The sequence below is a fragment of the Cricetulus griseus genome (assembly GCF_003668045.3).
Source record: "Cricetulus griseus strain 17A/GY chromosome 1 unlocalized genomic scaffold, alternate assembly CriGri-PICRH-1.0 chr1_0, whole genome shotgun sequence".
In the NCBI taxonomy this organism is placed as follows: domain Eukaryota; kingdom Metazoa; phylum Chordata; class Mammalia; order Rodentia; family Cricetidae; genus Cricetulus; species Cricetulus griseus.
Window position 1 is genome coordinate 23,868,557 of NW_023276806.1, and position 15,038 is coordinate 23,883,594.

The following is a 15,038-nucleotide window of genomic DNA, read 5'->3' on the forward strand; positions in this document are numbered from 1 at the left end:
AAGGTTAATGAGCTAAGTACATTGTTGCCCTGCCAACAACACAGTATATGCCATATATTGCCCTTATAACGTAAAAGTCTTGAATTCTGATATTCGTCTAACTCGGATTTGTGTAAGACCTGGGTGCTTGTACATTTTTTGAAAATGCACTTTACTGAACTGAAGCCCACTCTCCTCTCACAGCCTGTGTAACTTTTGGTTCTTTTTGCTGCTGCTCTTGCTACATTTTTCCAGCTTTGCAAACCTGGGAATACTTCATGTAACTAAGAAAAAGGTATTTGAAACACTGGAGGCACGGATGACAGAGGCGTGTATACGGGGCTATAATCCTGGACTTTTGGTGCATTCTGACCTTGCTTATCTACAAGCAGAAGGTGGAGGAGACCGGCAGCTCACAGGTGAGCAACCTTGCCCAGCCTTCCCTAAGGCCTTCTACGTCCCAAGAGGACGACTGCATCCATCAGTGTATCAGCCCATGGGGAAGGAGCTAGTGCAATTGAGTTGTTCTGTACTTGGCCCCTCCCTCATGCACAAAGCCTTTACACACTTATTCCCCTTCCTCAGTGCAGCTGCGGTGCAGTAGGCACATTCGCTCTATTGTCTCACGTGCTCCCTGTGCCCTCAACTCTCAGCCAAAGTACAAAGGTAGAATAGGGAGAAGACGGCGGGTGACAGTTGTCACAATACTCCAGAGAAAATGCAGTTTTCCTTTGGTGACTTTAATTTTAGACAATTTAGTGGGGCTGTTATATAAAATTTTACTAGCAACTGGAAGAATTCCAGGCCAAAGTAACCAAAAGGAGAAATAAGACCTAACCTACTAAATTAAAGATGAAAATTGGGGAAGCATTACCAAAGATACTGGTGAAATTCAGAAGATCCTTTGGGCTTGCTTTGAAAACACACATTCCAGTAAATTAGAAAATCTTACAAAACATCAATAAATTCAGATACATGTAGCCTGTCAATGTTAAACTAAGAAGATATAAACAACTTAAACAGACCTATAACAAGCAAGGAAGTTGAAGAAGTAATAAAATGTCTCCAAACAAAAGAGGCCTAGTCTCCAATGGAATCAAGGCTGAATTCTACCAGATCTTTGAAGAATTAGCATAAACTATCCTTAAACTGTTCCATAAAATAGAAAGGGAAGGAACATTACTGAATTTACCTTCTGAAGCCAGTATTAGCTTTATACCAAAACCAGATAAAAGTACAACAGAAAAAGAATAGAATAAACCAATCTCACTGGTGAACATAGATTTGTAAGTTCTCAATAAAACCCAGTTCATCAATACATTGAAAAAGTTTATCGACCATGATCAAGTTGGCTTCATTCTTAGAATAAGGAATGATTTCGCATATGAAAACCAATAAATGTAAGGCATAGACTTGAGAACAGAAATTGCATGTCATCTAAATAGATGCAGAAAGTTTGGGACGAAACACAACATCCCTTTATAGAATCTAAAAAAATAAGAGAATTATACCCAACATACTAAAGGCTATATACAATAGACATATAGCCAATAGTATACTAAAGGGGAAACTGAACAAATTTCCTTTAAAAGCAGGAATAAGACAAAGTGTGGACTTCCTCCATTCTTTCAATGTAGTGCTTGAAAACTTAACTAAAGTAAAAGACAAGAGAATGAAATAAAGGGATACAAATAGGAAATGGAGAGGTCAAAATATCTCTATTTGCAGACAATATAATCCTATACACAAGGCCCTCAAGACTCCACTGGAAAGCCTTAGGTCTGATAGAGTATCAGGGTATGGAATCAACATACAGAACTCAATGGCTTTCCTATATACCAATAATGAACATGCCAACAAAGAAATCAGCAGAGGTTACAACCAAAGTCTAGTGACAGCCTTTCACAATAGCTTCAAAATAAGTAAATCAGACTACTGGCAATAAACTAACCATGTGAAAAGGCCTTTGCAATGAACATTTTTAAGGCACTGAAGAAAGAGAAAGATGACAATAGGATGATGGAAAGATTTCCCATGCTCCTGAGTAGACATAATTAATATCACAAAAATATTAGCAAGAGTGGTCTATAGATTGAATGCAATCCACATCAAAATCTCAATGACATTCTTTATATAACTAGAGAAAAACTATCCTAAAATCCATATAGAAACACAAAAGACCTCAGCCAAAGCCATAGGATAACAATAAGAGTATCTTAAGAGGTATCACAATTGCTGCTTTCAGGTTACACTGTAGAGCCATGGTAACAAAAACAGCATGGAACTGGCATTGAAACAAACCTATAAATCAGTGGAAAAGAAAATTAAGAAATAAACACAACTATAGCCACCTGATACTTGAAAACGATGCCAAAATATGCATTAGAGAAAAGACGAGCCTGTTCAACAAGTGATGCCAGGGAAACTGGATAGCCACATAGAAGGAGGGAAACTGGATCCCTGTCTCATCCTGTACAAAATCAATTCAGCATGGCTCAGAGATCTCAGTGTAAGAGGCAATGGTCTCTATGTTAAAGGAAAACATACAGAAAATGCTCCATGAGGTAGGAGTATGCAAAGACTTTCTGAAAAGGGCTCCAGCAACTCAGGAAATAAAATCAGCAACTAACAAGTGAATTAACAAGTGAATTTAAAAAGCTTCTGTACAGCCAAAGGAAATAGCTGAGTGACAGGACAACCTTCAATATGGGAAAGAAGTTTTGCTGGCTGTGTATCCAAAATATTAATGTCTACTTATATCAGAAACTCACAAAATTAAGTTCCAGAAAACCAAACAATCCAGGGAATAACTGGGCTAGGGAACAAGGAGAGGGCTCTCAAATGATGAAGCACAAATAGCCAATAAATGTGAAAAAATGTTTTACACCCCTAACATTATAATTGCTTTGAGATTCCATCTCACCCTAATCAGAATGGCCATCATTAAGAAAACAAGTAGCAGGCACTTGGCATGTAGTGCAGGTGGGATAGTGCTTACCTAGTGTATATAGGAAGTTCTGGGTTTGAGTCTCAGCACTGCATAAACACAAACAGGGTAGCACACAATCCCAGCACTTGGGAGGTGGCGTCAGGAGGACCTGAAATGCAAGGTCACCCTTGCTGTAAATTGCAGATGGCTCAGCAGGCAACTTTCACAAAGTCTGCTGGCCTGAGTGCAGTCCCCAGGACCGCATGGTGGAAGGAGAGAGCCCTCTGACTTACACATAGGCGCTATGCAAATAGATAAATAAGAAAATCAAAAAGGAAAAAAGTGGAACTACCATATGACACAGCCATACACTTCCCGTGTATACTTGCCAAACTGTAAGTCAATGCACTACACATACATGTTTATTGAAGCCATATTCATGAGTCAAGTTAAAGAATCACCCTAGCTCTCCATCAACAGATGATGGACAAAGAAAGTATGCTACATATGCATAATGAGTTTTATTCACCCATAAAAAGGTAACATCGTTTACAGGGCAGTCAACTGGAGATGACTGTACCAAGTGCAATAAGCCAGACTAAAGACATCACGAGTTGTCTCTCACTTCTAGATCCTAGATTTTCTATAAATATGTAAGATTGTTTGCAGACACATGTGTAGGACATGAAAGGAAGAAGAAGGCATTCTGTTGGTAGGAAGGGAAGTAGTGGGCATGGGGGCAGGGTGGGGAGCCAGGAGGCTGTGAGTATGGGCAGCAGGCTTGGTCTGCTGGGGTGAAGATGTCTTTATGAAACCTGTCACTATGTACAGAGTATATGCCAACAAAAACTTTTAAGCAAGTATTTCTAGATGAAGAGAGTTAGTCTTTTGGATGTTCTTTGTTTGGGCTTCTGAAAATATGCCATGTTAAATGTTCCCCCCCTCACCTGCCCGGGCATGAACAGACTGTACTGTGTGACCCTAGACAGGGAGAAGGAGATCATCCGCCAGGCAGCTCTGCAGCAGACGAAGGAGATGGACTTGAGTGTGGTGCGCCTCATGTTCACAGCCTTTCTTCCTGACAGCACCGGCAGCTTCACCCGGAGACTGGAGCCCGTGGTGTCAGACGCCATCTACGACAGCAGTGAGTCCCCATCCTGAGGCAGGGCAGCTGCATCCAGCTTCACCAAGATCAGACCTCAGCCCCCACCTCAGCACTGACTAAAGAGCTGTGGCCTGTAGACAGTGAGTCAGTCACCTGCAGCTCTAGTGTACCGTCCACAAAGTGTGATACCGCAGCCTAGGGTAGAGGGCTGGTGTCCATTTGGCATCTTAAGCCTTCCAGCCAATGAAAGGCTCTTCCTTCAGAAGGCGTATTATATTCTCTACATGTAACACCAGTTTCTTCCTTCTGAACACATGACTGTAGGATAGATTGCTGGTGCTCTTTAAAATGACCTTGTTTTTTGCCCCTGGCAGGTCAAAAGAGAAATTAATAAATGACAATTACTATTTTTAACTGTCTTTATTCCCACTTGGTAAAACATTCATTGAGACAGGAACTTCGGGGTAACTGAAGAAATGGTATGTCAAAATTCTCTTTCAGTCTGTAGATACTAGAATGTGGAGGAATTCCAGTAGCCTTTAGCATTTACTGTGTAACTCTGTTGGGCTTAACAAATGGAACCCTGCAAGTACAGTAACCCGATTGAAAGATTGTAGACTATGAGGTACTAGAAAAACCCATGTTCCCATCCGTCAGCTAGTTGACTTGTCGGATTTAAACAAGGGGAACGAGAAGTGAAAAGTTTATCAAATGAAAAGAGCCTTACTAAACAGAGAACCTTGAAATGCAGCTGTTGGAGTTTTTAAAGGGGAAGCTTCATATTGCTTGCTGGTACAGGCAGCTTTGCCCCAAACCACACCGAATGCTAATTTAGTTTTGGAAAAGGAAATAGAACATCTTCATTTTTCTTTGTAGAATTAAAAAAAAAAAAAAAGTAGCCTAACAAATGTACTTGCCTTAAAAAAAAAAAATAGGACTTTTGTAAATGACATAAAATTAGCATGACACGAGCCACTGGACTTGCACATCAGGAAAACTTCCTTCCCAGTCTATGTGTTAGGAGAAACCGAATGCCATCATCCGTTCCTCGCCTGCCCCCTTCGCCTCACCTGTTTGGGAGATAATGAGTGGCCCAGGCCCAAGTGCTGCAAGGACTTTGGCAGCTATTCAGGCTCTACTAGTGTCTTTGTAAAGCAGTAGGAGTGAGCTCATCCATCGAACTTTGTGAAACCAGGGCTAAACTAGGGTGCGACTTGTTTTCTCCCTTTGAACAGAGGCCCCCAATGCATCCAACCTGAAAATTGTACGGATGGACAGAACTGCAGGATGTGTGACTGGAGGAGAAGAAATTTATCTTCTCTGTGACAAGGTTCAGAAAGGTACGTGTACACCCAGTCTCCAGAAATGCACTTGTCAGGGTTCCCTGGGCCTTGCTCATAGTGGACCAGGGGTGTCCTCCTGTTTGCTGTGGGACCTCTCAGGAACATTTCCAAGTGTACAGTGTGTTGTTTTTGTAAGCCTGAGTATATAGTTCAGTTTCCCACAGAAGTAAAAGGATAGATATTATACCAAGAGCCGTTCAGTGTACTGATAATACTTAAACTTTGTTCCTTTGGTACTCAATTAAACTAAAGTAACTGTTATTTTCTGAGATCTACATAAAATAAAATTACAGGTCCTGCTTTCCATTCTGCGCTGGGTTGTAATGTGGAGAGAGCTCCCCCAGTCCCTTCCATGTGTCAGTATGACGCCCAGTGGGAAAGAGAAGGACGACACATAGACGGTCCTCAGCATACTTCTCCAGTTTGCACTTTCAGAAGTCCTTAATGTTTACTGTCACTACATATAGCAACACTGGGGCATTAGTAAGAGCTGAAGGAGAAGTTACCTTCCCAAACTTCATTTTAAATAAAACTACAAATAAATATTCTTTATTTTTAAACAAGTTTGCTTAGACTGCTGTCTTAGGGTTTCTGTTGCTGTGATAAACATGTAATGATCAAAACCAACTTGGGGGGAGGATATTTTATCTCTCAGTTTATAGTCCATCATCCAGGGATGACAAGACAAAACTCAGGACAGGAGCCAGCAGGCAGGATCGGATGCAGGGGCCATGGAGGAGCACTACCTCCTGGTTTGGTCCTCATAGCTTGCTCTGCCTGCTTTAACAACCAGGACCACCTGTCCAGGGGTAACACTGCCCACAGGGAACTGGGCCTTTCTGTAGTTGACTCTTTTTAACTCTTTTGCTCTTTGGGGGTCCACCACCCAGCTCCCAAATGGAGGCTAATTGTTTGTTTGTTTGTTTGTTTTTTTATAAATGTCCAGCCTTGGCTTGTTTCTTGCCAACTTTTCTTAAATTATCCCACCTGTCTTTTGCCTCTGGGCTTTTACCTTTCTCTATGTCTATATACCTTTCTTTCTTTCTTACTCCATTTGCTGGCTTTGTAGCTGGGTGGCTGGGCCCTGATGTCTTATTCTCCTTGTTCTCTCATTCCTTCTTCCTTATTTCCTCTTTTATTCTCTCTGCCAGCCCCCGCCCCCATCTATGCTCCTGCCTCTCTATTGGCCATTCAGCTTTTTATTAGGACCACCAGGCGTTTTAGGCAGGCACAGTAACACAGCTTCACAGAGTTAAGCAAAAGTCACACACCTGAAAATAATATTCTGCCATACAATCTATTTCATACTGCCACAGTGACTTGGCCACACAGCGTTCCCCCTACAGTCTTCGTTAAGAAAATGTGCTCAGAACCCACCCTTGGGTGCCAGACCCTGCCCTGGGAGAAACAACTAGGAATGGCAAGCCACACCTTGGAGAGACATGGTGTGGTATTCCCAGGCCCAGCCCTTAATGGCCAAGGCCATTTCCAGAATGTGAAGCTGGCCCCACACTTGAGTGTGCCAGACCTCCTCATTCCCTCCCAGAACTGGAAGACTTCCTAATAAAAGATGCCACCAGAAGGCGAAACATAACTTGTCACCAAACATGGTCCTGGCTCTGAGGTATCTGTGCATGAGATCCCTCTGCCTAGAGGAGGTGCTGAGTCACAGGAGCTCGTAGCCCCCTCTGTGAGCCATGTTGGTGGTTATGCAGAGGTGCCAAAGAACAGAAAACCTTGTGAGAAGTGCTGTTAAAATGGTCAGCATTTGTAGTGACCCATGAGTTTACGCCACACTGTACAACGAAAATAAAAGCATGATAAGCTGAATGTTACTATCACAATACGGTTGCAGTTTCCTGTCACATGCATAAGTAAAATGAAAAGGGTAAGAGGTGGGATAAAGGGAGACAGACCATGAGAATGACAGGTGTTCTACTAAATCTAGGATAGACCTGTCTATCCAAAGTAAAGAATTGGGCCAGATAATGAGATAGTTTATTCAATTCATATATATACATATATACATATATATGTATGTATATATATGAGATCAATATATATATATATAATATATATGTATATATATATATGTATATATATAAGCAATATCAACTTTCACCAGTCAGTAGTATGGTCCTTCATATGCACTGAGAAGTACATGTCATATTTCTACAGAACTAGAGTCCATGACTAGAGAGTAACAAACAAACAAACCAACGTGGTTTCATCATAAGAAGACATGGCCATCATGGTACTTAAACCAGTTGCTTGATAGGGCATGAGGAAGCAATGTGTGGAGGTGGTCCAGTAGAGCATGTAAGAGCTAGGACTGGGCATCCATGATGTTTACATCCTGAGTCCTTCATCTGTTAGCTATTCAACCTTAGATAACCTACTGAAGACACAATCTGGGGCTGACAAGATGGCACAGAATTTAGTAAAGGCACTTGCTGTCAAGCCTGACAACCTTCGTTCAATCCCCAGGATCCACACAGTGGAAGGAGAGAGCCACCTTCCATTAATCCTCTGAGCTCTGGATGTGCTCCTGCTATACATGGGTATTCCCACGCATGTGCACACACCCATAGACCCCGATTCTCGTCTGCAGATGAGGACAGCATTAGTATCCCTACATCGCAGGACTGGTTTGAGGACTAGATGAGTTAACATTTAAGATAAAGCACTTAGGACAGCATCTGCCGTGTGGGAAGCTTCATTTATTTCAAGTTTTACAATGGACATCTCCATACTGGGTTGAGTTACACCTACGGGTTCTGTTACTCTTCCATCCTTCAAGTTTCCCAGAAGTGAACTAGTTTAAGTGTGGAACAGTGGGAAGTTCATATGTTGACAAAGACAAAGCTTAATGGACTGGGTAAATATAATACTCATACCACTATGAGTAAATGGTAGATTCCCTTTCCTGGAGTAAATAATGTGTAAAGAGTCTGATCTGTGAAACTTTAAATGGTGCAAATCTGCTCCGAATTCTTTTCAAAGCATTTACATTTAAGTGAGACAGAGTTATATCCTGCCTGTATTTGCTAGCATGCTCGTCAACATTATTACACCCGTTGCAATCACGTGCCTGAATGTGACCATTTGCAGATGACATCCAGATTCGGTTTTATGAGGAGGAAGAGAATGGTGGGTTTTGGGAAGGATTTGGAGACTTTTCCCCCACGGATGTTCACAGACAGGTAGGTGGGTTGTCACCGGTCTAATTTCAGTACTTGTTCTGCCTTGATGAAATTCAGTGCTCCGTCTCCACAGATTGAAAAGGAAACCACCATAAGTCTCTAACATCAGTACAGCAATGCTATTTTTATGGCTCTTCCAGAGGAGTACCTTACCATAGAACTGCGGGCAAGGTGCTGCTAGAATATTGGCTCAGGGAGCCTGGCATGGTGCCTCATTTGGTGTCTGTTGTTCAGGTCCTGAAGGCAATGGCCCCAGTTCCTCCCATGAAAATGTTTAGGTATTGACCATTCCAGCAAAGCCTGGGAAAAAAGGAAATGTACTGAGGAGTCTGAAGGCTGAGGCGGATGCCACTCTGACGAGCCAGGGTCTCCAACGGCCCCTCATTAATAGTCACTCTTTGAGGGTGACTGAGGAATGATGTTTTTCAAGAAATTATCGACAGCCCAAACATTCACCAGTAAATGGCTAGATAATGGGGTGCTTCTATGTGGTGAAATGTCATGCAGTCATTAGAAAAAGGGCGTCTGTGGATGAACAGAGACCTCAAAGTAGAATGCTGAGACTTGTAAAGATTGATTGAGAACATAGTGTATACAAAACAATTCAGGGTTCACATGCACAGGAAGCCAGAGAAAGTAACCGCAGAGCCCCCCAGGAATCTGCACTGAATAGGTACATGGATCGGAGGTAGGGAGGCAAGAAGAATTCTCAGTGTGTGCCACTGTATTCCTTCTGTGTTTTAGGAAATCTTGATCCTTGTGAATATAAAGATAGAAAAAACAAAACTAAGGATGCCCGGTACCTAACTGTCCCAGAACTACCCAGAATTAACACATGTTGCCTCCAGCACAGCACTGCTTTCTGTGGCATGGCCGGCTACAAGCTGACAGTGGTACTTCTGGTTCCATTTGCTTCCAAACCCAGCCCTTCACACACTGCTCTGAATGATCTTGGAGGCCTTTAAGGCTAATTTGAAAGAGAAATAACTAAGATGTGTTAATTAAGATAATTAACCGGCATACTGTTGTGTTTTACTTTCATGGGGGCAATATAATAAAAATGTACGCTGGGCCACGATGGCGCCCGCCTTTAATCCAGCATTTAGGAGGCAGGCAGGTGGATCTGAGTGAGTTCCAGGATATCCAGGACTATTACAGAGAGAAACCCTGTATGTGCGTAACATACTGACTGGAACTTTGCCAGGGGCTGGGTCTTAGCACACTTTTTTTAAGCTTAGAGTACAAATGTATGCATCGGGAATGCGCCTTCTGCTCACCCCCACTAGACAGCAAATGTACTACACCAATGTTTGGGTTTTTTGTCCCCTGCAGTTTGCCATTGTCTTCAAAACTCCAAAGTATAAGGATGTCAACATTACAAAACCAGCTTCCGTATTTGTTCAGCTTCGGAGGAAATCGGATTTGGAAACTAGTGAACCGAAACCCTTCCTCTACTATCCTGAAATCAAAGGTACCTGGGTTGTTTAGACTCTTGGCGCTTGCTCTGAAAGCTCAGCGGCTCACCTCCTTTACACAGCCTCCTAGACAGTGCTGCCTGGATGTAAAGTGCTTAATTTTTAGAGACAAGAAGGTACTGGAATTAGTCCCAGTTGCTTATAATACTGTGATTGCTGCCAAACTTGTATGAGATTTAGACATTTGGCAACTTACCTTTGAATATTAAAATTTAGTATTGAGCCGGCTAGATGGCTTAATGGATTAAAGCACTTACCACCGAGCCTGAAGACCTGAGTCTGAGCTCCAAAGCCTGTGTGGTGAAAGGGGAGAACTAACTACCAAAAGATGAACTTTGACCTCCGCATGCATGCTGCAGCGTGTACACAGAAAGAGGAGGGAGGAGCAGTGAGAGAGAGGAGGAGGAGGGAGGGAAAGGAGAAGAAGAAAAAAGAAAGGCTCGAATGTGTTTTCAGCTACTCAACAGCCCATCAAGTATTAAACAGAAAACTCGGCCACCATACAGTGCAGAACCAGAAACAAAACAGTTACTATTCTTTTCCTCAGGACAAGTTCCAAGGACATATCAGGAAAGGTAGACTAGAATTAAAATGCAAATTGTGATTTGTTTGAGATGTTAGGCATCATCCTCTGGGCCTGTAGATGCTCGGCTCATGCTCCACCACTGAGCCGTGGCCCCAGTCTTCCAGTTACAGTAAGGCCCAACGCAAAGCATCCACAGACCACATGGAGTTGTTGAGGTGGTGGTAGGTTGTTTGGTTTTGCTTTGGTTTTGTTTATGTTTTTCTCTTTACTCTTTGGCTCTTTTGAGGCGCCTACCACCCAGCTCCCAAATAAATAAACATGGAGACTGATTCTTACTTACAAATGCCCGGCCTTAGCTTGGCTTATTTCTAACCAGCTTTATCTCATCTTTTACCTCTGGACTTTTAACTTTCTTCCTTCCTTCCTTCCTTCCTTCCTTCCTTCCTTCCTTCCTTCCTTCCTTCCTTCCTGTCTGTCTTTCTCCGTTGCTGGCTGGGTGGCTGGGCCCTGATGTCCTCCTCTTCTCCCTTTCTTGTTCCTCCATCTCTCTTGCTTCTTGATCTCCTCCCAGATGTCTCCTATTTAGCCCTTCTGCCTGCCAGCCCCACCTAGCCCTCTCCTGCCTCGCTATTAGCTATTGAGCTCTTTATTAGACCATCAGGTGTTTTAGGCAGGCAAAGTAACAACAACTTCACAGAGTTAAACAAATGCAATATAAGAGAATGCCCCACATCTTTGCATTATTAAACAATGTTCCACAGCATAAATGAATGTAACACATTTTAAAATATATTCCACAACAAGGAACCAGCCCTGGAACCTGTAGTCTAAAGAAGTCTTCAAAAAAAATGTCTTCTTCATTGAGAAGCCATTTGGAGCATTATTGAAGATGAATAGAAGTCAAGGCTCCCTCTATTTATAAAATAGATGCTCAGGGGCAGAGATGTGACAGGTGGTGTTATTCCTGGGAGAAGTGATCACTGTACGTGCTGAGATGGACTGAGGAGGGCTAAGGCAGGTAAGGGAGGCCAGGGCCAGGCTGTGTGTAGTATGAAGGCTTTTCCGTTGACTCTGAGTGATGGCTAAACCTGCCTGTACCCCTGTCTGGGATGACACGGTCAGAGTGACGCAAAAATCCAGAGGTGCTTCGGTGGGGTTAGAAGAGGTTCTGGTGCCTGGGGGTGAGCTCCCAGCAGACACTGCCACGGTGCTGCAGTGCAGACCTGGGTGGTGGGGGAAGGGAAGTGGAAGAGAGACTCAGAGTCACAGATGGTTCTAGCATTTCCAGCCTGGGAACTGACGCTGTGGTTAAGCGGACAGGAGGGTCAAGGGACGAAAGTCTGAGAGTGAAGGAAAAGCTCCGTGTGAAGGTGTTTCCGTGCAGGTCAGTGCAGGGTGGCAGCCAACAGAGGCAAGGGCCAGGTGGGTGGAAACTCGGCGATGAGAAGAACCCTGGCCCCACAGGGTTTAAGTGCAGGGACACGCAGTGCCACAGCCAGCCTCTTTGTACCTCTGTCTTCAAAGTTTTTTCTTGACATCCATGGTTCTGAGAGGAGATCCATAACTTGGAGGTTATACAAAGAACTAAGCTCCAACAAAACCAGAAATGTGTGGACCAGAGGGAGAGGTCAGCAGCAGACTGTCACCAGATACAGGGTCCTAGCTGAGGTTGGGAACCACAGAGGGGCAGCCACACCGAGCCCCCACCCTCACCCCCAGCCCTCGTTCCTTGAGGACAAAGTGTGACGTTGATCAAGAATCTGCAGTGGCAAAGCCATTTAGAAAGCGTTTCTGAGAGTACGTGTTTTTTTCTGAGGTATGACCACTGCTGGGTTAGATTTATGGTACGCCCATGGCTGGCCTACTTCCTCCCTTCCTTACTGGCCTGATGTCTTCTAGATCCTTCTGTCCACACAAGGCAATGTGAAAATCCATGCTTTGCCTGAAGCCCCTGCCCTCTGAAAACAGGAGGAAATAGTTATTTTTTTTCTGAGGAAAGAAATAGAATTTATCTCCTGAAATATGCCTTCAAAATAATGTCATCTTTGCTGATGCAAAATCATGAGAAAAAAGAAACACACACACACACACACGATGTGAGTGAGCCTAGAAATGTTCCGAGCTTGACTCCAAGCCCCACTTTCTGGTGCTGTCTGCATCAGAAAAGAACACGAGTAAAGGCCCAGCTTCCTCGGCTCTCCACCTCAGCAGAGGCAGGGCTGTCTAACGCCTGGCTTAGCAGATGGAGTTCATTGACAACCTTCAGTCACACCATCCAGGTCGTCATGAATACAAATACAAATAAAGCTCCATAGAGCACAAACACTGTAAAAATTATCTGCAGAAGTAGAAGTGGCCGCTGACCTCCAAGGAAAGAATGGCTGCCGTGCATAGCTACGATCAACTTACTATATTAGAACTCAAGGAGAATAGATTTCCTTGTTTCATTTTTTTAAAACATTCTAGATTTTTTAAACTATTTTATTTTTCTAACGTGTAGGCACCAGTGTTTTGCCTGCATGTATGTCTGTGTACCACATGCATGCCTGGGGCTTGAGGAAGCTAGAAGGGGGTTTCAGATGAGTTACGAGTTACCATGTGAGCACCAGTGTTACCATAAATCTTTCCGCCAAAAGCCGCCTGAGCCCCACGGCCACGTGTGAGCTTTATGCCAGCCGCCTGCCTGAGTTAGGCCCAAATGAATACACAGAAACTTGTATTAGGTACAAAGCTGCTTGGCCAATGACTAGGATTCTCATCTGCTAGCTCAGTCTTAACTATCATAAATCTATATATGTTATAAGACTTATCTAATCGGACGCCATATTGGCGTCCCTCCTTGCCGGTGGATCACATCCTGCCGCTGGAGGAGGCAAACGGGAAAAGGGAGCCCTTCCTGTTTCTCCTTCGCTTAAATATGAGTCTCCTTGCTATGTCACTTCCTGCCTGGATCAGCACTTCTCTACTACATTTCCCAGAATCCTCTTTGACTCCTAGTCCTGTCTAACTTGCTCTCTCATTGGCCAAACAGTATTTTATTTAACAATCAATAAGATGAACATACACAGTACATTCCCCATCACACCAACGTAACCAAAAAGGCTAAAGACACATTAGATCCATCAAGTAAGGCATTAGACATGTATGAGACAGTGTCCTCTTGGTAGCACCCTGAACTCTGCAGCCTCTGGGAACATTGGTTGACACTACTTCTTACAGACACTTCTTGGGGACAGTTAAGATATCAGGGGGTGGTGGTGGGGGTGAGGAGATACTCAAGGACCTTCTGCACTCAGGCAGAGAAGGACCACAGTGAGTTTTCAGTAGGAAGAGCTGGAAGTCGGGATGGAGAACAGTCACATTTGAAGTTTTAAAGGACATGGCCAAGCTAAATGCAGGCATCTGCAGAGCCGCAGAAACTGAGAATGCGGTGCTGTCAAGGCGCGTGCTCAGAAACGTCAGCAGAGGCTGAACTTCTCTCTGTGCTCCGCGTGCTCTCACCAGCCCTTCCCTATGACCATTCCTAATGCAGTGTTGCTATGTATGCAACACAGTTGGTGAAGTGTTGCCCGAAACGTAATAGTCTGCTGTGATAAAAAGGTCACCAGACTGTGAGTCTGACCTTCTCGGCCCTAAGATGAGAAAGTCACTTAACCACCCCAGCTTCAGCTTCCTCTTCTGTGAAAGGAGAGTCTGTAGAAGTGGCTGTGAGCTTCCTTCTTGAATAAGCATTCACCGTATGCCCTGTGGGAGCACCGGGAAAAGCAGATGGTGAGGCTGAATGAACCAAGTGGGAAAATCTCCACCTTCCAGTCTGTGGAACTGAGACTTTCAAGTTCCTTTATGAAGGTTGTCCTGTGGAAGTTCCTGAACTAATGTCTTGTCACTGAAATCATCCTGGCAATGCTATACCTAATATTTTGAAAATTGTCTCTTAAAATTTTGAATTTAGAGAGTTAAGAAATAGTTGAGCAGTTAAGAGTGTTTATTGCTTTTTCAGAGGACATGAATTGTGTTCCCAGCACCCACATATGGCAATTCACAACTGCTTGTAACTCTAGCTCTGGGAGACAACACCCTCTTCTGGCTTACACAGACAGGTACCTGCTTACGTGTGGCATACACACACAGATACATACGTAAAAGCAAACATTAAAAAACCTTATAATCTTACAGTGAACAGTGAGCTTCTCTACTTTAAAAGGGAATACACAGTAAATATGAGGCCTCTTTGTTAGAAACCATGTCAGCAAACATCTGATCTGGAAAGACAGCTCCTGGGCAAAGCACTTGCCACACAAGCATAAGCACCTGAAGTTGGATCCCCAGAGCCCACGCAGAAGCCAGACACAGCACAATGACTGTAATCCGGTGTTCCCACAGGAATCTGGGAAATGGGTGCAAGAGAAGCCCAACAGCCAGCTAGCCTGGGATCCACAACAGCAAAGACAGCTAGTCTCAAACTAGGTGGAAGGTGA

At 43.7% G+C, this 15,038-nt stretch overlaps 1 protein-coding gene across 2 annotated transcripts in view; it reads left to right on the top strand.

Moving 5' to 3' along the window:
* Positions 1-15,038, top strand: part of Nfkb1 (nuclear factor kappa B subunit 1) — a 115,341-nt gene that overhangs the window by 76,851 nt on the left and 23,452 nt on the right. For both annotated transcript variants that reach the window (XM_027395767.2, XM_027395769.2), the window contains exons 8-12: positions 235-398; positions 3,894-4,052; positions 5,249-5,353; positions 8,468-8,559; positions 9,892-10,030. In XM_027395767.2, coding sequence (XP_027251568.1) covers positions 235-398; positions 3,894-4,052; positions 5,249-5,353; positions 8,468-8,559; positions 9,892-10,030 — 659 coding nt within the window. The remainder of the gene's footprint in view (positions 1-234; positions 399-3,893; positions 4,053-5,248; positions 5,354-8,467; positions 8,560-9,891; positions 10,031-15,038) is intronic.